Source organism: Elephas maximus, chromosome 6 (assembly GCF_024166365.1).
Source record: "Elephas maximus indicus isolate mEleMax1 chromosome 6, mEleMax1 primary haplotype, whole genome shotgun sequence".
In the NCBI taxonomy this organism is placed as follows: Eukaryota; Metazoa; Chordata; class Mammalia; order Proboscidea; family Elephantidae; genus Elephas; species Elephas maximus.
In genome coordinates this window covers 39,799,439-39,821,203 of record NC_064824.1, presented here as the reverse complement: position 1 = coordinate 39,821,203, position 21,765 = coordinate 39,799,439, and the positions used below count along the sequence as shown (strand labels likewise).

The 21,765-nt window shown below is 38.4% G+C and overlaps 1 protein-coding gene across 1 annotated transcript in view; it reads right to left on the bottom strand.

Moving 5' to 3' along the window:
• The window catches only part of ARHGAP15 (Rho GTPase activating protein 15), a 710,489-nt gene that overhangs the window by 139,833 nt on the left and 548,891 nt on the right, over nt 1–21,765 (bottom strand). Inside the window, exon 12 of the mRNA XM_049887125.1 lies at nt 5,129–5,263. Within this exon, the coding sequence (XP_049743082.1) occupies nt 5,129–5,263 (135 nt within the window). The remainder of the gene's footprint in view (nt 1–5,128; nt 5,264–21,765) is intronic.

The window sequence follows — 21,765 nt, the reverse complement described above, 5'->3', positions numbered from 1 at the left end:
ATATAGGATAATGTAACAGACAGATATTTGGCAACAGCTAGTTAGTTATTCCTTAAGCAAGATTTCTTTTAGTTAAATAGTCCCAGAAAAGCAATGTAGGATAATGTAAAAGTGTTTACGTTTTAGAGTCTGGAGTTGAATACTAAGTCTAATCTTTTGAGCTTTGTAAACTTGGGAAATACTTCTGAATCTTGCTTTCACCTCTAAAAAATTGATTTCTTTTCAAATAATTTATTGAGCACCTAATATAATGTAAGGAAAACTTCATCTTCCTTAATTCTCACAGTAGTTATGTGAATTAGAAATTATTTTCCACATGATCCTTCTGGTTCTCCAACATCTCCTTTGTTATTTTGAGGAATTACATGAGATCACTGTCAGAAATGCCAATGGGTTCTTCTCTGCCTTTCCTTTTTCCCAGGGACTTCGGGGAAAATGCAGATATTAAAACAGAAGAGGCACTGCCTTTTGTCTCTTTTCTTTGGACCTGTAGAGTTACCAGAATGAGAAGGATGGAAATAGAGGTAAACTTAGTACACTTCCAAGGATTCAGATGTACTGGAAATGCCCCGATCCCCTGCAGGTCTCTAACCACGAGATTGCATCACCTATCATAAAACTCTACAGTTCTGTTTTTCCACTGAGTTCACATTCACAGTGCTAATAATGGCTTCAGCACAAGTCATTTCCAGGGAATTAAGTCCTTACAGTCAGTGGGTTAAATCTACAGGCAATAACCTGCAGGTGACCCAACTGCATTGACCCCAAGTATGGAATTTCAGATCAATAGCTGCAGTACTTGGGTTCTGAAATATAAAACAATCCTCAGTGCTTTTGTTACCCCAATGGGTGTTATCAAACAGGGAATCACTATGGCAATGGCAGCAAGTTCTTATTAACGTTTGTTTTTGGTCCAAAAAGTTACTATTTCAAAAAGTAAATGCCTTCTGTTCATTCTTCTTGGAACATCTAATGATGACTTGCAAATATATATTGAGAACTAACAGTAATTCAAACAACACAAGTTTTTTTTTTTTTTTTTTTGTACATTAATTGCTTGTACATGAAATAATATTTCTTCCTGAGAGGCAGGGCATTCTACTTGGGCATAATAATCCTTTTGGTCTGTTCACCTTTTTAACTGTCATGAAAAGGTAACAGATCTCTCAAATTTGGAGCCAGATGAAAATGTTCACCCTTCACACACCGAGCTTGGGGGTACTGAAAGAGAAAAAGGAAATAACTTTGACACTACATGAACCGTGACATTGACTTATATGGTGTTTTGATCGCTTCTAACCAAAAAACTGAAACCACTTCAAGTATTTACACCAACGGAAGGAATTAATTTGATGCAGGGAACCGGTTACCCAAGTGATGAAGAAGCTGAAGAGTGAGGTAACCAAGAAATTAGCCATAGCAGGAAGCCAGTACCTCCTCAAGCCTGGAGCAGCAAAAGGAAGAGGACCCCTGTAACCAGATGGAACCACAATGGGCCTGCCAGCTGACTGAATCCATGGAGGAGACTGGTCCTCAGGCAGAGAAGCTGCTGGAGGCAGATGGGTGGACAGGGGCAGGGGATAAACTAATAAACTGTCTCGCTTTTCCTCCCACCCCTCCAGACACCCCCTTCCATCTCCTGCCAATGGTTTCCACTAGCTGCAGCGGCAGGAAGCCAGCCCTTAAGGCCACCTGCAAAACACGGCTGGCTAGGGTCAATCCTACTATGCTTCTACAGCATAGAAGTGAAGGGTGACGATCTGAGGGCAAAGATGCCCAGGTCCAGCATATGCGGCCATCTCTCTGGTGAATTTACTTTACCTGGTTGGTAACTTTTCGTACAAAACCAAGAACTCATAAATGGTCTGTTGAGCTTCTCATTGTACGTATATATTTTACAAGAAGCAATGTAAACAAAACAAAACAAACAGTTGCCATCGAGCTTATTCTGACTCATGGCGACCCCATGTGTGTCAGATTAGAACTGCACTCCACAGAGTTTTCAGTGGTTGTGATTTTTTGGAAGTAGGCTGCCAGGCCTTTCCTCAGAGGCGTCTCTGGGATGAGAGCTATGATGAATCCCAGCACACCTTTGGAACTGGATATAAATGTTCTTATAATTTTGAAAAAATTCATCATGCACAAATGAGCCAAAGAACTTCTATTTTCTTGTTCACTGTCAAGGAATAGATGACCATTTTACCAACGCTTAAGGACATATAAATATGAACTATAACCTGGAACTGAGTTTACCCTGAATTTAGAACATAAGAACTAGCTTCAAGGCTATACCCAAAAGCCAAGGGTGAGTAAACATGTATCTCTGCCCAACATCATAATATATTTCTCAGCCACATTACCCTGTTGGTTAATCCCCCCCATATGAAAAGTAATGAGACTGTGTGCAAGGCGAAGGGGATAGATGTTAGATGGGAACTCCCGTACTTTATGTGCAGTTTTCTAGAAGCCTACAAGTGCTCTAAAAAATAGCGTATTATTTAAAAAAAAAAAAAAAAAGACAGCTAAGTTGCTAAATTTGATTTTCTTTGCCTTGAACAGGGAAGAAATACCTGTCCTGTATCTTCTCTTCTAGATTACTTTATCACACAAAGCTTACCTGGAAAAACACTGCCAGCATTGGTAAGGTATCTTACATTTAAACTTTTTTTTTTTATTTATTGTGCTTTAAGTGAAAGTTTACAAATCAAGTCAGTCTCTCATACAAAAACTTATACATACTTTGCTATGTACTCCTAGGTGCTTTCCCCCTAATAAGACAGCACACTCCTCCTCTCCACCCTGTATTCCCCGGCATCTTACATTTTTAAAAGACTTTCATAGGCAGCATGCCATTCATTCTCATCATAACCCATTTTATCAGTGTTGGCAATAACTCTAGCTAATAGCCATCAGTCACAGCACCATGCTGCTGCCTCGATTCTGCCCTCTTTAGTCCTGGCCATGCCTGTGTTTCTCAGATTCTGTCTAGTTTGTGTCTGAGTCAAGGATGGCCAGGAGATGGTCTTACTTTTCAGGAAAATTCAAAGGACACACCTCAAGTGGGTTATGAGGGCCTGCTTCCTATATCTCTCAAGCTAATGGCCTGCCTAATATCTTTAGAATCATGAAAACTAAGGGAAACTTAAATGATGTGGTTTCCATATGATAGCCCCCAAATCAGCACATGGATACAAGTACATTCCGAGATGAGATTGATAATTGTCACTTAAAAGTGTGCAGCCCACGATGTGAAAATTGTCTGAGTTCTTTAAGTTTATACAATAAGGGATAGGGACCGAAATGCAAGTCTCCCCAGTCTCCTACCAGGACACTGTCCTAGCAGCGTGAGTGGTCCTCCACGCTTGCATTTTCTAAGACAATATCAGAATAGCTGCTGTGGAAATGCATTCTTGTTTATTTTTTTCTTCATTCCTCCTTTTAAAGGAAATTAAGAGAGCCTAAGAACTATAAAATGTTGTTCTTGAGAAGCTCAGGGCTCCTGAAATAAGAAGTCATTACAAGGAATAAGAGCTTCAGCTCCACTACAGAACCCATGATTCAAGCAGTTACTACAGTAAACAACAATAACAACATCTGAAATCATGAGGAGGCCACAAGAGAAAGGCCTGGGAAAATCAACTCTGCTTTATTCCCCTTCGAGCTACGGCTGCTTACCAAAAGGTCGGCTGTCTGAATTCACCAGGTGCTCCTTGGAAACCCTACCAGGCGGTTTTACCTTATACTAGTTTTTTTTTTTTTTTTTTTTATAGGGTTGTTCTCAGAAACTCTGGTGGCTTAGTGGTTAAGTGCTAGGGCTGCTAACCAAGAGATCAGCAGTTTGAATCCGCGAGGCGCTCCTTGGAAACTCTATGGGGCAGTTCTACTCTGTCCTATAGGGTCACTCTCAGTTGGAATCAACTGGACGGCAGCAGATTTGTTTTTTTTGGTTTACAGGGTCGCCGAGTCAGAATCAACTCGACGGCATCGGGTTTGGTTTATTCCCCTTGACATCTTTTTTTTTGCCAGGGCTTTAGGACAGTATGATAACTTTTGTGGAATGAAAAACAGGATAAAAGTTTACTTTCAGGGACTATTCTTCAGCATGGGTTCCCTATATCCCACTAATGATAGCGCAGCACACATAGTCACCCAAGTTCAGACTTCCTATGTAGAGTATTTTTTTCTGGGAAATTTTTCTCGATTGGACTTTAATTAAGCTCCTGCCAGCCTTGCCGTCTTTTTCACTTTATCTTTCTTTCGTCTTTTTTTTTTTTTCTCCCTTAAATCAGCTTGCTTGCCAGGAAACTTCTTCCGACCTGTCCCAATCATGGTAAGTGCACCCTCAGATATTACATTTAGAGATGTGACAGGAATTGTTTCTTCATGGATCAATAGAAGAAGTTTCCTTGCATTTCAGAAAGATTTATTTTTCACTTAATTATTTATTTGTTGATTTTTACTTAAGTGTGTGTGTGTGTGCCCGTGTTTTCTGAATAAGAAAATAAGAGGAAAGGAAGCCTCATGGAGTATGACTATTGGTTAGGAACGGATATAATACAACGTTCTGTAAAGTCACTAGTCTGGCAGGAGAAACTTATCCTTACTTAATTTAAAATTCACATTTCTCACAAGCAAATAGTGGCTGAGTATGTTTCTAGCATTGGTGAGTGAAGGGTGAGTGAGCCCAGAGATAGTAATGCCTCAGCTGATGATTTAGCATGTCATTAATGCAATGTAATCTTTAATTCACTTAGGTGGTTTTTCAAGACCCCTTTGTACTCATTCCAATTCTTACAGTATAAAGGCAGCCAGTGGGGTTGCCAAAGGTGACCTCTTAAAGGAGATTCCACGGAAGGCTATTTTCAATGGAGGAGGTTGATTTAGAAATAGGCCACCCTACGTAGAATGCCTTCTTCTTTGTTTTCCTTTTTTTTTTTTTTAACTCAGATAATATTGCACGGCTAGTAAAGTAAGCTATCAAAAAAACAGACACTAAAACCAAAGATACGGAGCATTGGGGATACTGTCTGTTTTCTATGATTATGGGTATCATCACTGTTACTATTTACTTAATAATTCCACAGTGCCAGGTTATTTTACCAACTGCTCCTGTATGTGAGGTACTTACTGATCGCCTCCACAAACCGCTCAAAGAAGCTGTAAGGGAAGAGCGGCTCAGGCAGCTCCCGGAAAAACATCTTCAGTGCTCCTGTGACAACGTGGATGTCCTCCCACTGGCTGTCGTCCAAATTCAGCTTCTCTTCTGGGAAAACACGAGGAGAAATGGAACAACTGGTTTTAATGAAACAATTACAAGACACTAATTATTATGTTAATGTTTGCCTACTATCATCAGCAACCGTTAACAGCCTTCTGCACCTAGAGGTTTGGTGCTGTGTGCGTTTTTTTTTTTTTTTTCCTCCTCCTTTTTCAGTAGGAAGGGGAGCATTTTCAATGGAATACCATCTGTAGGAATGCAGCTAACAAAAAAACAAGAGACACAAAGAGACAGTGCCATTGACACAGTATGTCAGATACATTTATTCCCATAATGCATCAGTATGAAAATTAGCACCACAGCTCAACATGATTCAAAGCTATTTGGTTTTGAGGCCGAGGGGCTAAGAGTTGCCAATGATGGCCGGCTCAAGGGACCGGCCTAAAGACCTCGCTGAGCCAACAGGAGACATATGCTAAACATGGTAATAGAAAATGAGTTATTGCTTTACACGTGTTAGCCTTGCTATGTACAAGGGAATAATGGGTAACACTTTTTTCCTTTTTTTGCCTGAATATAAAGTCAGCAAGGAATAGAACATGGAGTGAGAAAGGAGATTAATTCCTTCTTACTGCTTCAAAAATATCTTTTTTTTTAGTTTTCATCTCAGTGAGGAAAATTTGCCCAGCAACAATATTAGACAGACCCCTGTTGGCCTACATTGGCTATGCAAAGCTGTCAAAAAATGATAAGACACTAAAGACAAACCACGAGTGCTTACCAACTCCTTTCAGAAACAACAAAAATGATTGCTTGGGAAGCCTGAGTGAGTTAAGACATTTAAATATTAAAGTCAAAGCCAAAATGAAGTTTTCAGTAGAAACAAAATGATGCCGGGCAATTGTTTTCTTCTTTTCACCCTCAATATCAAAGTCTGCAATCATTCTCACTCAAGAAGTGGACGTATCAGGGCCTGAAAGTTACATCCCTCACATACAATTAAAAGGAAGCAAGGCACAAAGGCATTGCTATTGACCCACAGGACTTCTATTTCTAAACATGCACCGTAGAAGAGATTTTTTGTTCTGTGCTTAATGAAAACATAAGCTAATCATTTTAGACAATCTGGGAGTTAACTGAAAAGCCGAGTATCCTGGTGAGAATTTAACAGGTATTTGGTAAACTGGAGTTCTGGTCCTTTACCACCGTCTTGGGCTCCCATTCACATGCCCCCTGGGTGTCAGTGTTATGAATGCGGAGATGCACTTTGTACCAAAAACATAAGAAAACCCGGGAACGGTCACTGAAGGGGCTCTCTGCATGGACTGTTTCACCAGTATTATTCACGTCCTTTAAAAAATATTAGCTACAATCTTTATCAGATCCTTTTTTCTAAATGGGCTATTATTGCCAGGGCTAGTCAGTGGCCGTTCTTGCTCAATAGAATGTTCGCAAGGGAAGGAACGAAGGTGGGTCTGTTTATTTCAGACGTTCCCCCATTCAGTCTTCATTCCTACCTCAATCATAACACAATAATATGATCTACAACAAAATCAGCAGAGGAGACCTTCTTTCTGCCCTGCAATCATTTTTGATTGATTGTATTTCAACAATTAGTCTTTTATTTGGCTACACGCTATTGAAATAGGCCGACAGCATCTTAGCAGGCCAGCTTTAAACAGTCAACTGTTAACAATAGCATCAAAAAGGGAGACCTGATGGGGTTTACTGTCACTTTAAAGAACGGGGTTTTCACATTGTTGAAATCTGTCAGATATTTTGAAATGTCCCTCTCACTATGGTGCCACACCCCCTGCGTGCCCTTATAATAAAATTGGTTTTACTCCTGATTAAATCATTTTCTCCCTACCCACTACCATACTTCTCATAATGGACCTGTGCGCGCTACAGCTGGTGTTCTTCCCATGGTACCAATTCTTACTTTATCTTTTAAGCACTTTGCTGCTAAGATCTCATGCAGAGTGCTTATGTTTTGTTAAGAGCTTCATTCTTAGAGAAATAGCTTAACACATGTTCTAAAAATGTTGTACAACTTATTGCTTAAAACACATTTAGAAAATGTATAAGTAGTGTTGCTTTGGCACTGAACTTTAAGTGGAAACCTAAACACACGTACACACACACACACACACAAACAACTACCTCTACCAAAAATTTATCAGAAAAGTCCATTGTAAAATGCCTTACATCAGATTTCTCTGCCTATTTGGTGTGTAGGTTTGAGACTGTCAAAGGAAAGTGTTAGGCAGGTAAAAAAAAGGGAATAATCTTTACTTTGATCAAGGAAACAACAACAGCAATAAATAATTGCTTAGTCAAAGGGAAATGCCACTGACATTAGTCACCTTCACATAAAAGTAAGTTAATTAAAGTAACTCTGAAAATGGGGTGTGTATATATATATATATATATATATATATATATGCGCAATACAAGTTGATAATGATATATCTGGCATTATTATTAACTTGTATTGCATAAACCAACATTTCTACCATAGATACTTATATGGTCTTCATTTAAAGGAAAATAAAATAATTTGTAGCCCTCCAACAAGTAGCTTAAATATACAATATGGCAGGTAGTTGGGAAGAGTATTTTTTATATCAAGTTTTTCATAATCAATGAAAATCAACATCCCCTGTAAATCACAGAGGGCTTCAAAACATATTAAGGACATCATGTCTTATATAAACATGCTGTTACGCCCATATTTGTAGACCTTCTCGTGAATTCAACCAGTTTTCAAGATGAACTGATTATAAACCTATCCTCGTGTTAACAGGTATTATTATTTGATAGGTATTTCTAACTAGACTGCTAGCAGTTATGATGTCTTATACTTTTCCCTTTTTCTATAGAGCAGGTTTCTCAACAGTGGCACTACTGACATTTGATATTAGTGACTTCTGATGACTTTTTTTCGCTGTGGGGGCTGTCCTTTACATTGCAGGATGTTTAGCAGCATCCCTGGTCTCAACTCACTAGATGCCAGTAGCACTCCCTAGTGGCGATGATGAAAGATGTCTCCTGATATTGCCAAATGTGGCCTGGGCAGGGGGGAGGGAGGGTGCAAAATGGCCCCTGGTTGAGGACCACTGCAATGGAGCCTCTATAATTCTACAGAAGTTGCTCAATAAATACTGACTTATGAAGTGTACCTTAAGAGGGCAGATAATTAGAAAGCTAGATACTCACACATTAAAACTTCCTTAATATGAGTTTAAGAGATGGTAATATTATTGTCAAATCAAAAGCTTTTAAAGAACAAAATTTACATGACCACATTGTAGAGCACTTTACAGCAAAAACAACAACCCAGTAATTATTTAGTGCTTAAACTGCATTAAGGACAGTGTTATGCACTTTACATTCATTATTTCATTTAATCCTCTCAATAAGGCAATGAGGTAGATATTATTATCATCTCTACTATTATTTTACAGATAGGGAAAGTGAAGCATAGGAAGAGTAAGTAACTTTCCCATGACTGTAAAGTGTTGAAACCAGGATAAAAACCCAGGAAGCCCCCACTCAAAACTACCATGCTTAAATTTCATCTTTGCTGGCAGAAGCTGAAAGAGAAAAGGCAAATAAACAGTAATTGCAAATGGCAGCAGACTGTTACTTCAAAGACAAGGATTTTTGTGTTTTATTCCTAAAAGTCTCACTTTAGGCTATGTTTTTACCTGTAAACTGACTCCAGTCTTTCATAATCACTCATTTATAAAAATCAGAGATTCTTTTATAAACAGATATAAAACAAATTGGCAATAAGAAGAAACGACATTACCAAAGGGTCAGGAGATGGAGTAAATTCGTAGGTGGCAGTGGAAAGAGATTATACAAAACATCTATTCCAGGCTTGTCTTCACCATTAACTCATCATATATCTGTTTGTTTATTTGTAAAATGAAGACAGCTGGAAAGACTGTGTTGGTATCTAATGGAAAATATCAGATACGAAAATGCATCTGAAACCATTTGGAAAGAATAAGGGACCAAACAAATCTAAGGTACCCCAATGATATGGAAAGTGAGTAAAGGACAAGTGGCAAAGTATAGAATGAACTAAGGTAATGGAAACACCAAGAAAACATCGTAAGCCATTCTGGTTATTTTAGAGGAATCACGTCAGCGTGACGCAGTTTGTTATATGCGATCAACAAAAACTTTAGTCGCTGGGGTTGACGACAGGGAAGAAGGCTGGCTGAATCAAGATACCTCACTATCCTTACTCTCATAATCTATACTGGTTTCCCCTGGGTCTCTAGTTAGGCTATGTTAAATTCATTTTAGTCATAACTTTTGGCTTAAAGCATTTAAACTGAATTGAAGATAGATTAAGCTCCAGAATCCAAATACTATGTGACTTTATGAGATCACAAAAACTGTATCTAAAAGTCATATTCAAACAAGCCTATCTAGAAACGCCCTTTCTCAAAGGATCTTCTGTGTGTTTCATGTATTTAGTAAAAGCTTACCTATATCAAGTGAAAAGCAACTATAATTGAAAAAAATTGACAATAACGATTAGCAACAAACTTTCTTAAAAAGGAGAACTGAAGAATGGACATTCCATAGCCAAGAAGCTCAATGACAGTTTCCAAGGAAAAAGAGCATGCAGATATCACCAACAGTTAAATGACCACTTTTCTTCCTCTTATAATGCATAGTCCTTTGTAGACTGGTGCAACCAGAAGCTGCCATATCAGGGTAGTTTTAACCAAAATCAAACTGTTTTAATCTAGTGAAATTTGTGTCATTTGAAAGGCGCCTGCAGATGACTGGAACTATTTGGAATAGAATGGTAACACAAGAGTAAAAAGGTAACTCCTCTGTGTGTACTGAAAAACAAGTGCATTTTTCCCTGGGAAGTTTTTCTATAGACCTTTTAAAACCTCTTTCCAACTTTTATTTTATTGTCATAATAAAAGAAGAGAAAAGATACCCTGTGTTTCCCAGCATACGGAGGGAATAACTCTGATTTCATTAATATAGTGACAAGAACCTATTACATCGTGAATCTCTCGTAAAGGATGTGGAATCTGCTTCCAGTGCAGATGACCATTTGGAAACCTTATCTGAAAGACTTGCTGGGTACATGAAAGTCACACCAGGAACGAAAGAGATGCCAGAGGAACTATCGATCCAAAAAATAATAGTATGTTTAGCCATAAAATCAAACTGGAAGTTAGATATTAAAGTGAATAAAATGTCACTGTTTATCTAGATGGATGGAGCTGATTTTTAGTTTAAAGGAACAGACCAAAAGAAAGTTGGTTGGATCATCCGAATTGCTCACCGTTTCTTGTTGTTCTGGCATCCTGAAGTGACAGTTCAATCTGATTCCTGGTGGATTAGAGAGGGTCCAAATTCTCAAACGTGGTGATGTAAACCGTGTGCCAGAAGCTGCATCTCCCTGTGCTGCGCTATCTAAAGCCCCTTCCTTCAGCACCGTGGCTACAACGTGAGACTTCGCTGAAGATATTGTCTTAGAAAACTAGGACAGTTGGCCAGTTAATTCGTTTGTTCACTTAATTTTTATTAAACACACATTGACAACAGAAACTATGTACCAGGCACTGTGCTCTGTGCTTTTCAAAGCAACAGCTGCTGAGGCTATTTTATAAGAAGAGAGCTTTACCAGGTGTGCATAAATATTTACTAATGTGAATATAAAGTTCTAGACAGTAAAGGACATCTTATATTGTGTTTCTGTCCTCTAGAATCACATTCTGCTGACCTTGAGGATGAGCAGGGACAAACTCAAAGAACAAGTTTATCACTCCTAAAATGTATGTGATGCCCAGGGATGGATTACCCAATAAGCAAGGCTGAGTGGGCTTACTTGGGTTGACTTACTAATCTGTGGTGCACAATCTCACCTGTTTTTCACCACATCAAAAGTGGGGGAAACCTTGAAATTGTTCACTACAGGTTAGTGAGTAAACACAAGTAAGCCTGTGGGTACCTTGCTTAAGGTAAGCCCCTGTGTACCTTGCTTACCGGTTAATCTATCCCTGGTTATGCCCAAAAGTTTTGGGCTGAGAAAGATGCCACGTTCCTGGATTGTATCTAAACATTTCATTAACACAAGGGCTATGACACACTTGAAAAATATGGCAGACAACAGAGATAGTTGTTTAGGAAGTTCTGGTTGAATAAAAATAATTGTCTGGATTCAGAAAAAGGGTTTGAAGCTGGAATTATTCAGATAATTGCTGCTTAGTCAGGCTCAGGAGCCCTGGTGGCACAGGTTAAGGCTGCTAACCAAAAGGCTGATGTTCGAATCCACCAGCCATTCCTTGGAAACCCTATCGGGCAGTTCTACTCTGTCCTATAGGGTTGTTATGAGTCAGAATCTATTTGATGGCAACAGGTATTCAGGCTCAACTATCTCAAATGATTTGCTTAAGAACTAGAAGAATACCCTATAGTGTGACCTCCAGACATAGACTAACACCATGATTGCCATTTTCTTAACCCAGTACCCAGTAACCTAGTGCCGTCGAGTCGATTCCGACTCAAAGGGACCCTATAGGACAGAGTAGAACTGCCCCATCTGAGTCATTCTTTTTTTCCAGCTACAACTTCTAGAGTAGAAATATTTCATTGTTGAATACAACAGCCTGAGACTCAAAATAGGAGAGGATACTTAAGATTTCTTCAGAAAAACTTCACCTAAGCTCAATCGTCTATGGCCAAAGTATCAAAGAAGGAGGAAAGTGATTTTAAATAGGAAACTTTGTACTTCAAAATCAAAGAGACTTAATCTTTACCATTTGTCACAGTAACTCCTAGGAAGTTGTTAGGAGGCTTACTGTACCTTATAAGAAGAGATGATTGGACCTGTGCACAAAATGGGCTGTTGTGCCACACCTGGCCCAGAAAAACTGCAATTTTGTGTGGCCTCCTTGAAGTAGGAAAGTGGCAGGAAGCAAGAAAATAACCAGTAACGTTCTTAGATGATGAAGGTAAAAAAAAAGCTGTTATTTCTTAATAGCCGATGGAATAATCTGGCATGCCTGTTATTTGTTTTCTATATGCTATTTTTTATATACTATGTGCGCATCATTAGAGATCATTTGAGAAGTCCAAGGCAAGTGAATAATGTCACAGGTAATATGAAATATCTTTAGCTGCTCTCTTTGAAAGAGGTAGAACATTTTACTACATTCAGTTCAGGAACTGAGTCAGGAATGAGAATGTCTTACTTTTATTTCTCCTCAGATTTTATTTGAATGTAAATAACAACATAATAAATAGGTACAACTGAAACTTGTAAAGCAAGCACCACAGATGGAAAGTATAACAAATGTGTCATTGCTTTGTGTATTTTTAATTTATAATCACATCACATAAAACATCTTCCCATCATCATAACTACATGCATAATGCCACCTTATAAAACGATGTTACTGACATCACGCTTCTCTCCAGACTTCTCATATTTTGTCTAGGCATCCCAGAAGAGATAGCCTTGCTCTGACTCTAACAACAACAATAACGAACTAGCTTTTCTTTAAGTTAGGTTCATAAATAAAAAAATGATGTATTTATGTATTTCATGGTACCAATATATGTTGCTTTAATTCCTTTCTTACTCAAAGCTGCCAACACTGCTCTTATTTCTATTCAGTCAAAGACTTTTTGTACTCTACAGACACTATACACAATGGTTCGTTTTATTTGACCGTCTTCTCCAAACGGATTCTGAATTTACTTGAATTCCATGGATGATTTCATACATTACATTCAAAGGGTAGAGAATCTGGAGGATTAAATTTCAACAAATTCATTTTTAAAAGCTTCCTTGGTATTGGCTCTAAATTTCAACACTGCTACTTGTTCTCTCCAAGTTACATTTATAAATATCAAACAGAAGGTTGGGTCCAACCATATCTCATTATGATATCTAGGAAATAAACATAACTAAGTCTTATAATTGCCCATATAGAAATAATATGTATAATGTAGGTATGTGTACATACACAGATCTTTCTTGACATTCTGATTTCCCCGCTCATCATACAAGAACTGCTCTCTCTCCCTCCTAAGTTTGTGTGAAAATGAAATGATATACGCAAAGGCTTATTGCTACTGTTATTAAAAAAAAAAAAAAAGGACATTATCTTCTTTGCCAGCCTGACTTTGGCAAATGTTTCCAGAATCTAAGATAATTTTCAGCTTTAATTGTCCCTCTTACCAAACTGTTGGTACGTGTAAGGTTAGAAATGACAAGATTTAGCAAGATATGGACTTGGATTTTTTTGCTAATCAAGAAGTCTTCTGTCTGAAAATATCCCTTCAAGAAAGTGGAAATAAAAGGTAAACAAAACTGGTAGATTAAGACATTGGTATTCTAATTTGTTGAAATCATTTTATTCCTTGATAAGACATCTGTTAGTTGTCACTTAAAGATAACCAAAACAAAGAGAAGATTTCTAGCAATGATGCAGAATGATTTTTTTAACATAAATTGGCTTGATTAGTTTAACTCGTCCAAGTGGTTGAGTAAATTTTCCACTTCATTGCACAAGACTAGCCAGAGTTCTACCAGGGTACCTGAAATAAGAGATGGTGTTTTATAAATTTTACAACTATCTGTATAATGTTGGGCAAGATAGCCAGGTCTCTTTGCATCCATTTCTTTTTGAAACCATGGGATAAGATCACCCTCTTAATTTCACAACCACAGAATTTTCCAAGTCCAGAGTAATGATACAGAATCCATAATGAATGTAGTTATTATCAATAACGGCTGTTTTTCTTTTTTCATGAATGAGAAAGTTTTAGAAATTCTTTTCAATAGGAGTCGGCCCACTTGAGTCCAGGGGTCTGTTGACAATTTCAACTTTCAAAGATATGGAGCATATCATTACTGTGGTGCATCTTTCTACTGCAATTTTTAGAAAATCATAATTCACGTAAGTTAATGCAGAATTTTTTTTTTTTTTAGTTACAAAGGAGCTATAAACAATAAAAAAAAGCTGATTAAAATGTCAAAACATTTGAAAATGATACTTGAGAACATTTAATTGTTAAACAGGAAGTACACAGTGGTTTTTGTTTTTATTTCTAAAACTGTATTTATTTAAACTTGAAATATGTAATACATTTACACAATTTAAAGCTGAATGTATAAAAAAAGAGTCTTTTTGCAAAAAGTCTCTTTTTTGGACTGTCCCCAACTACCCAGTTCCCATTCCCAGGGAAAGCCAATGTTACCAATTTCTTATGCATTTCAAAGATATTTCATATACAAACAAGAAACATGACCTTTCAATATCATTTAAAAAGAACAAACAATAACACAATACATGCACTCTTCTGCATCTTTATTTTTTTCACTTGAACATATATCACAAATTATTCCCTATCAGGTCACAAAGAGTGTTCTTACTTTTTTTTTTACAACTACATATTACTTTTATGGATGTGCCATAATTTACTTAATGAATCATCAACTGTTGAATACTCTGCGTTGTGATAAAAGTAAATAGTCTTGTACACAAATCATGTTATACCTGTGTGAGTGTACGTCTGTGTGAACAGAACAAATTAATTGATAGACCTGGAATGCTGGGTCAAAGGTTGTGTGTATTCATAATTTTGAAAGATAATGACAAATTGCTCTTATAGGTATTGTACCAATTTATGGTGCCATCAGAGTGTTTGAGAGACTACGTCACATTAAAGATACGTACTCATTACTGCCTACAGCTCTTCTCAGGTGCCCATAAATAAATTGCGCCTTTGAATATATAGTTGGAGAAATATATAACAAAGAGTAAAATGAGGAGAAGTAGGGAGGCTTGAGTTAAAAATATACATAAAATCTTTGTTAAACACAAGAAGAGACTCTTATGAGAGATTTAACTTCTGACGAAGTGAAAAGTTTGCATATTTAAGTTGCAACAGGTAGTGAACAATGGATGTTGAATAAATGTTTAATAATAATAAAATGAGCCCCAATAACAATAATTGTTTACAGTCTGATGAAATAAGAATCTAAACAGAAACAAAGTCAAATAAAATAAAGATGAGCATACCAAAAATTAAATGAATGCATGGAATTGTACTGCTATATGTCCACTTCATCATTATAGCTAGCAGTATGAAGTAAAACAAATAAAATACCAATCAGATTAACTAAGATATTCGTTCATTAAACAATTGATGCAACACTTACTATGTGTCAGATATTGTGCTAAGTGCAGGGAGATACAACCAAAAACCAAACCCGTTGCCGTCAAGTCGATTTTGACTCAGTGGCACAGAGCAGAACTGACCCACACGTTTCTAAGAAGCAGCTGGTGGGTTTGAACTGCTGGCCTTTTGGTTAGCAGCCAAACTCTTAACCACCACACCACCAGGGCTCCAGAGGAGGTAGACCAAACCAAACCATACCCACTGCCATTGAGTCGATTCCAACTCACAGTGACCCTATAGGACAGAGCAGAACTGCCCCATGGGGTTTCCAAGGAGCGCCTGGTGGATTCAAACTGCCGGCCTTTTGGTTAGCAGCCATAGCATTTAACCGCTATGCCACCAGGATTTCCAAGAATGTCATATACAATGTCAAGATGATAAAAAATCTCCTAAAGTCAATGACAATTCTCGAGCTTTCTTTAACGTCACTGCTGGGATCGTGCTGTCTCTAAAGAAGAAGCCACCCCTCTTAATTTTATATTTGTTTCATTAACTCGGCGGCACGCCCAATGAGTTGCTTAACAAATACCTTTTTAATATAGACGATGATGACGATAATTAAGTGAACTCCCAAGTTGGAGGGTTGTCTACAGTTTCTCATGTAGAAAGGCAGGGAGACATCATACACCATGGCCTCAGGTCACCTATTAGCACTAACACACACTTCCAGAGCCCAAGTAGTTTTGCCCATTATGAACCTCTCCTCTGACAGCTCTCACAACTCCTGACAAACACCAAAATCCCAAAGCAAACCCACTGCCATAGAGTTGACTCCGACTCATGGCAACCCCATGTGTTACAGTGTAGAATTAAGCTTTACGGAGTTTTCTTGGCTGTAATCTTATACGGAAGAAGATCGTGAAGGCTGTCTTCTGCGGTGCCACAGGGTGGGTCTGAACCGCCTACCTTTTGGTTAGTGGTCGAGTGCAAACCATTTGGAGCAAAACAGAGTAGATGTGTGCTTGGGCTAAGCTTACCTACACATGTTCTTATGTTAGAGTACATGGGAAAGTCAGCAGAGGAAGCTGGAGGGACACACGTGGGAAGATACACGCTTCTCTAACCAGCACTGTTACCCGCCTAATATAAAACACATTTGTGGCACTAACTCCTGGGTCTTTCCCTATGGTGATCGCCATAGAGATCTATGCTGCTGATGTTGATTCTTGCCTACAGTTCTGCTTCATTTCAGATCCCGCTTACTATGTTTCTGGAGTCCTGGTGGCACAGTGGTTAAGAGCTCAGCTACGAACCAAAAGGTCAGCAGTTGGAATCCACCAGGCACTCCTTGGAAAACCCTATAGGGCAGTTCTACTCTGTCCTATAGGGTCACTATGAATCAGCATCGACTAGAAGGCAACAGGTTTACTGTTTCTAATCTTAGCCCGGTAGTTCCATAACTCTTGATGTACCTTCTAATTAATTTAACTGTAGTGATACAACCAGAGGGCTCCTCCTGTGTCAGAAGGAAGAATGAGCAAGAAGCTCAGTGGAGAGGCACTGTTGTATTAAAATACTGCATATTCATTGTGGAAAAAATTCTTGTAGAGGAAGTCAGGAAATAGAGTGAGACACTCAGGTGTATTCATGGAACCATTACACAACCTGAGAAAAAATCTAGAAAACTGACAGTTAGGCATGTACAAAGGATTAAAGTTCAGAGACCAATTACTGTGTGTCACATTTATCAAAAGTTCAGGGAAGTCAAAATATTCTATTTTCCTGAAGTTTATAAAGACATGCTGCCAATTTAAAAATGAGAATCCATCTGGATTATCTGACCAGAGATAAGACTTCAGTGGTGTTTCAGTATCATGCACTACTCTACCGAGTCTACAAAAGGGAATTACAATTAATTGGATTATGTTGATCTCTACATGCTGATTGTAGGGAAAGAAAGTATAAAAATGTAACTATTGCTAACAGGTCATATCTATCATCAACCATGGGATTTGCTTTTTTTTACTTACCATTAAGATTCATTTCTTCTTTACAGTCTTCCAATTTGAAGTCATTTAATTATAGCATTTAGAAAATTCAAAGGAAAAAGCAAACCTACTTTCAATATATTATATAATTGACCTCATTTTATTCCCTTTTATGATGAGGGAAAAAGAAACGGATGGCTTGTTTATTGTTTAGAAGCTTTTTTACTCTCTTAATATTCTTTTACAATCTTTCCTCAATTTCAGTTTAACTTTTTTTTTTTTTAACTGGGTTTCTATAAAGGAAAAGCTCTGGGCTATGCTTCCAGGGAGTCAAAGATGTGGTCTGTACTTTCAAGGAACTTTAACACCTAGAAGAGCAGCTAGGCTTGCAAAACCCAGATATCACTACATGGCTAATTGGAGTATTCCATTAAAGGTATAAACTACTAGGACAGATAATAGTAATAGCTGACACATATTGAGCACTTCTCAGGCACTGTTCTAAGTGCTTCGCGTGTGTTAGTTCATTTTATCTTTATGTCAACATATGCTGCAGGTACTATTATTAGTTCAATTATTATTATTAGTTCAATCGGAGCAAAACATTGCTCAGTCCTGCTCCATCTTCATGATTTTTGGTATGTTTGAATCTATTGTTTCAGCTATTGTGTAATGCCTTCCAACAAAAAAAAGGAGGGCTCATATTCCAGCACTCTATCGGACAACAATCTTTGTGATCCATGGGGTTTTCTTTGGCTAATTTTCAGAAGCAGATTACCAGGCCTTTTGTCCTAGTCTAAAAAAAAAAAAAAATTATTTTTTTTAAAGTCTGGATGCTCTGCTGAAACATGTCTACCTTGGGTGACCTTGCTGGTATTTGAAATACTGCTGGCATAGCTTCCAGCATTAAGTCACCATAGTATGACAAGTTGACAGATGGGTGGTAGAGTTTAATTTTACTGGTGGGTAAATGGTGGTCCAGCGATAAGGCAACTTGTCCAAGTTTACTTGGCTACTTAGTGGCAAAGTTCAGTTAGTCTAGCTCCAATCCAAAAATCTTAATCACTCCACTAGCACCAAGTATGAAATGATTTGTTCTGACTGGTGAAATTCTCTGATGCAATGGCAGTAAGGGATGCATAGGATCTTGATGGGCTGAGATGGGTAAAGAAGGGTATTCTGGGCCCAGGAACATGGGGCAGTTCTACCCTGTCATATAGAGTCACTATGAGTTAGAATCTACTCGGCACAGAACAACAAGTTGTTCCCAACGCCAGCATCTGTTGGGAACTTGTTAGAAATGCAGATTATTGAGCCCTACCTCAGATCTCCAAGCCAAATCCAGTGCTGTTGAGTCAGTTCTGATTCATAGCAACCCTATAGTGGTTAAGAGCTCGGCTGCTAACCAAACTGTTGGCAGTTCAAATCCACCAGATGCTCCTTGGAAATCCTATGGGGTAGTTCTACTCTGCCCTATAGGGCTGCTATGAGTTGGAACTGATTTCAACATCACCTGACAACGACAACAACCTCAGACCTCAAGAAGCCCTAGTGGTGAAATGGTTAAGTGCTGGGCTACCAACTGAAAGGTCAGAGTTCCCTGCCTCAGACCTCAAGGAGCCCTGGTGCTTCAATGGTTATGTGCTGGGCTACTAACTCTGAAAGGCTGGAGTTGGAATCTGTAGGAGAAAAGACCTGCTCCTCTAAAGATTGCTGTTGTGTGCCATCGAGTCGATTCAGACTCATAGTGACCCAACAGAACAGAGGAGAGCTTCAAACAGAGGGTTTCAACATCAACGAGTTTTTTTTTTTTAAATCAATGTGGAAGCAGATTGCCACATCTTTCTTCTGCAAAGTGGCTGATGGGTTTGAACCGCCGACCTTTTGGTTAGCAGCCAAGCACTTAACCACTGTGCAACCAAGGCTCCTTTAGTAAAGGAAACCCTATGGGTCAGTTCTACTCTGTCATATAGAGTCACTATGAGTTAGAATCTACTCGGCACAGAACAACAAAAACCTTATACTTAACGAATCATAAACTCTGGGAGCAAGGTCCTCCAATCTGTGTTAACAAGCCCTCCAGGTGGTTCTGATGCATGCTAAAGTTGGAGAACCACTGCTCTAGAAAAGAGAGAGATAAGAAAGTAGATGTTTGATTACTGGCAAGCAGCCTTTTTATGGTTAGTGGAAAAGTGGGTTATGAAATGTATTGAGAACTCAGCTTGGAAGTCATTGGGAAGGTTTAGCTGCCATGTTCTTCTTCAGATAAAAGAGAACCATCAAAAATTTGAGTGTGGGTATAATATGATCCAAGGAGCTGTGGTGGTGCAATGGTTAAGCATTCAGCTGCTAACTTAAAGGTTGGTGGTTTGAATCCACCAGCAGTTCCATAGGAGAAAAACCTGGTGATATGTCCCAATAAAGATTACAACCTAGGAAACCCTAATGGGGCAGTTCTACTCTGTCATATGGAGTTGCTATGATTTGGAATTGACAGCACCCAACAACAACGTAATATGATCCAGACTGTAGTTTATGGAGGTGAGGATGCATTTGAGAGGTGAGAAAGCAGAAGTATATAAGTTAGTTAGGGGGCTACTGCAATAGTCCAGGCAAGACACCATGAACATCAGAGCTAAACAGTGTTTGTAGAAATGCAAAGAGGAGGATGGGTATGTGAGGCCTTGACATTTACTGAATATGGGGAAGAGGGGCGAAAGAGAAAACAAGGAACCAAGTAAAACTCTATGGTTTCTAGCTAAGAGAATGTTGATGTGCCAATGCAGTTATCTTAAATAGGACACCTGAGAAAGAAGAGCTAGGCATTTTTATTCATTCAATTAGTTTTTGGCAAGAAGATGCCAGGGATAATGAGTTCATTTTGGAGAAGGCTCTTGACACATTCATGTACAGATATCCAGCAGACATTTGGAAATTTGAGTTTGTATCTTAGTAAGGGGATAAAGAATGAATAGATCCATTTGAGAATTATTAACACAGAAGTGAAAGTTGAATAACAGCAATAACAATAATAACTACAGCAATGACAACAAGAAAAACTATTAACTTTGAGCTTTTTAAATGCCAGTCCTTGTGCTTGGTACTCTACGCATAAGAACTTATTTAACCTCTATCACAACCAAGAATGAGTTATTGCTCATACTTTGTGAGTGAGGATCTAAGGATCAGAGAAGTTAAACAGACCCACTTCTCACTTATTGATGTGGTTAAATTCCAAAGACCAGGTCACTATGTGAAAATTCGCACTATGCAAAAATGGAGGATGACCACATCAAATCACACAATGGAGGATGACTCCATCATTACATAACTGCCAAATTACATTTTTATATAACTGCAAACTACATCATTACATAACTGCCGAACCACTGAGACTCATGACTCAGCCAAGTTGACAAAAAACCTTAACCATCACAGCCAGTGTTACTCACCCCTAGTACCTTGGCATTCGTTACTGACAGATGTACATTGTTAACGCACAAAATAGTTGCATAGTAGATAATTTTACTATTGTTGTAAATATGAAATGTCAGATAACAAGATAGTTGATAAGTGAGGAGTAGGTGTAACTTGCTTAAGGTCACACAGGAAGTTAGGGTCACTGTCAAGTTTCTAAAACTGATCTGTCTCATTCACAAACCAGGTTGCAAAACTAAACCAGTAAGAGCTGAAAATGGTCAAGTAACATATAGAATAAGGAGAATATCATTTGAATTTATGTCCTGGAAGTAAAATACAATCTACTTTTATGTGAGGTATATCAGCAAATGTACGATTTCAGACTATGATACAAGAGAAATATATAACCAACAATATGGATTCCTGCATTAATAATTTATCTCCAATGATGAGCATCTAAAGAAATAAGCTTGTTTGACGATGCAAATCCAACAGCAGCCATGTCCATAGAGGGGCAGCATTAATCTTAATTAAACAGAACAAGTAACACTTTGTCCTTGAAAAACACCAGCCACTGCTAACCCAATGCTCTTTGATGCATTGCTGATTAATTACAATGACTATTGTCATGGATTGAATTATGTCCCCCCAAAAATCTGTTTATCAACTTTTTTAGGCCGTGATTCTCGGTACTGTGTGGTTGTCCTCCATTTTGTGATTGTAATTTTATGTTGAGAGGATTAGGGTGGGATTGTAACATCACCCTTACTCAGGTCACCTCCCTGATCCAAGGTAAAGGGAGTTGCCCTGGGTTGTGGCCTGTACCACCTTTTATCTCTCAAGAGATAAAAGGAAAAGGAAGCAAGCAGAGAGTTGCGGACCAAGAAAGCAGCATCAAGAGCGGAGCATGTCCTTTGAACATGGGATCGCTGTGCCTGAGAAGCTCCTTGACTAGGGGAAAAT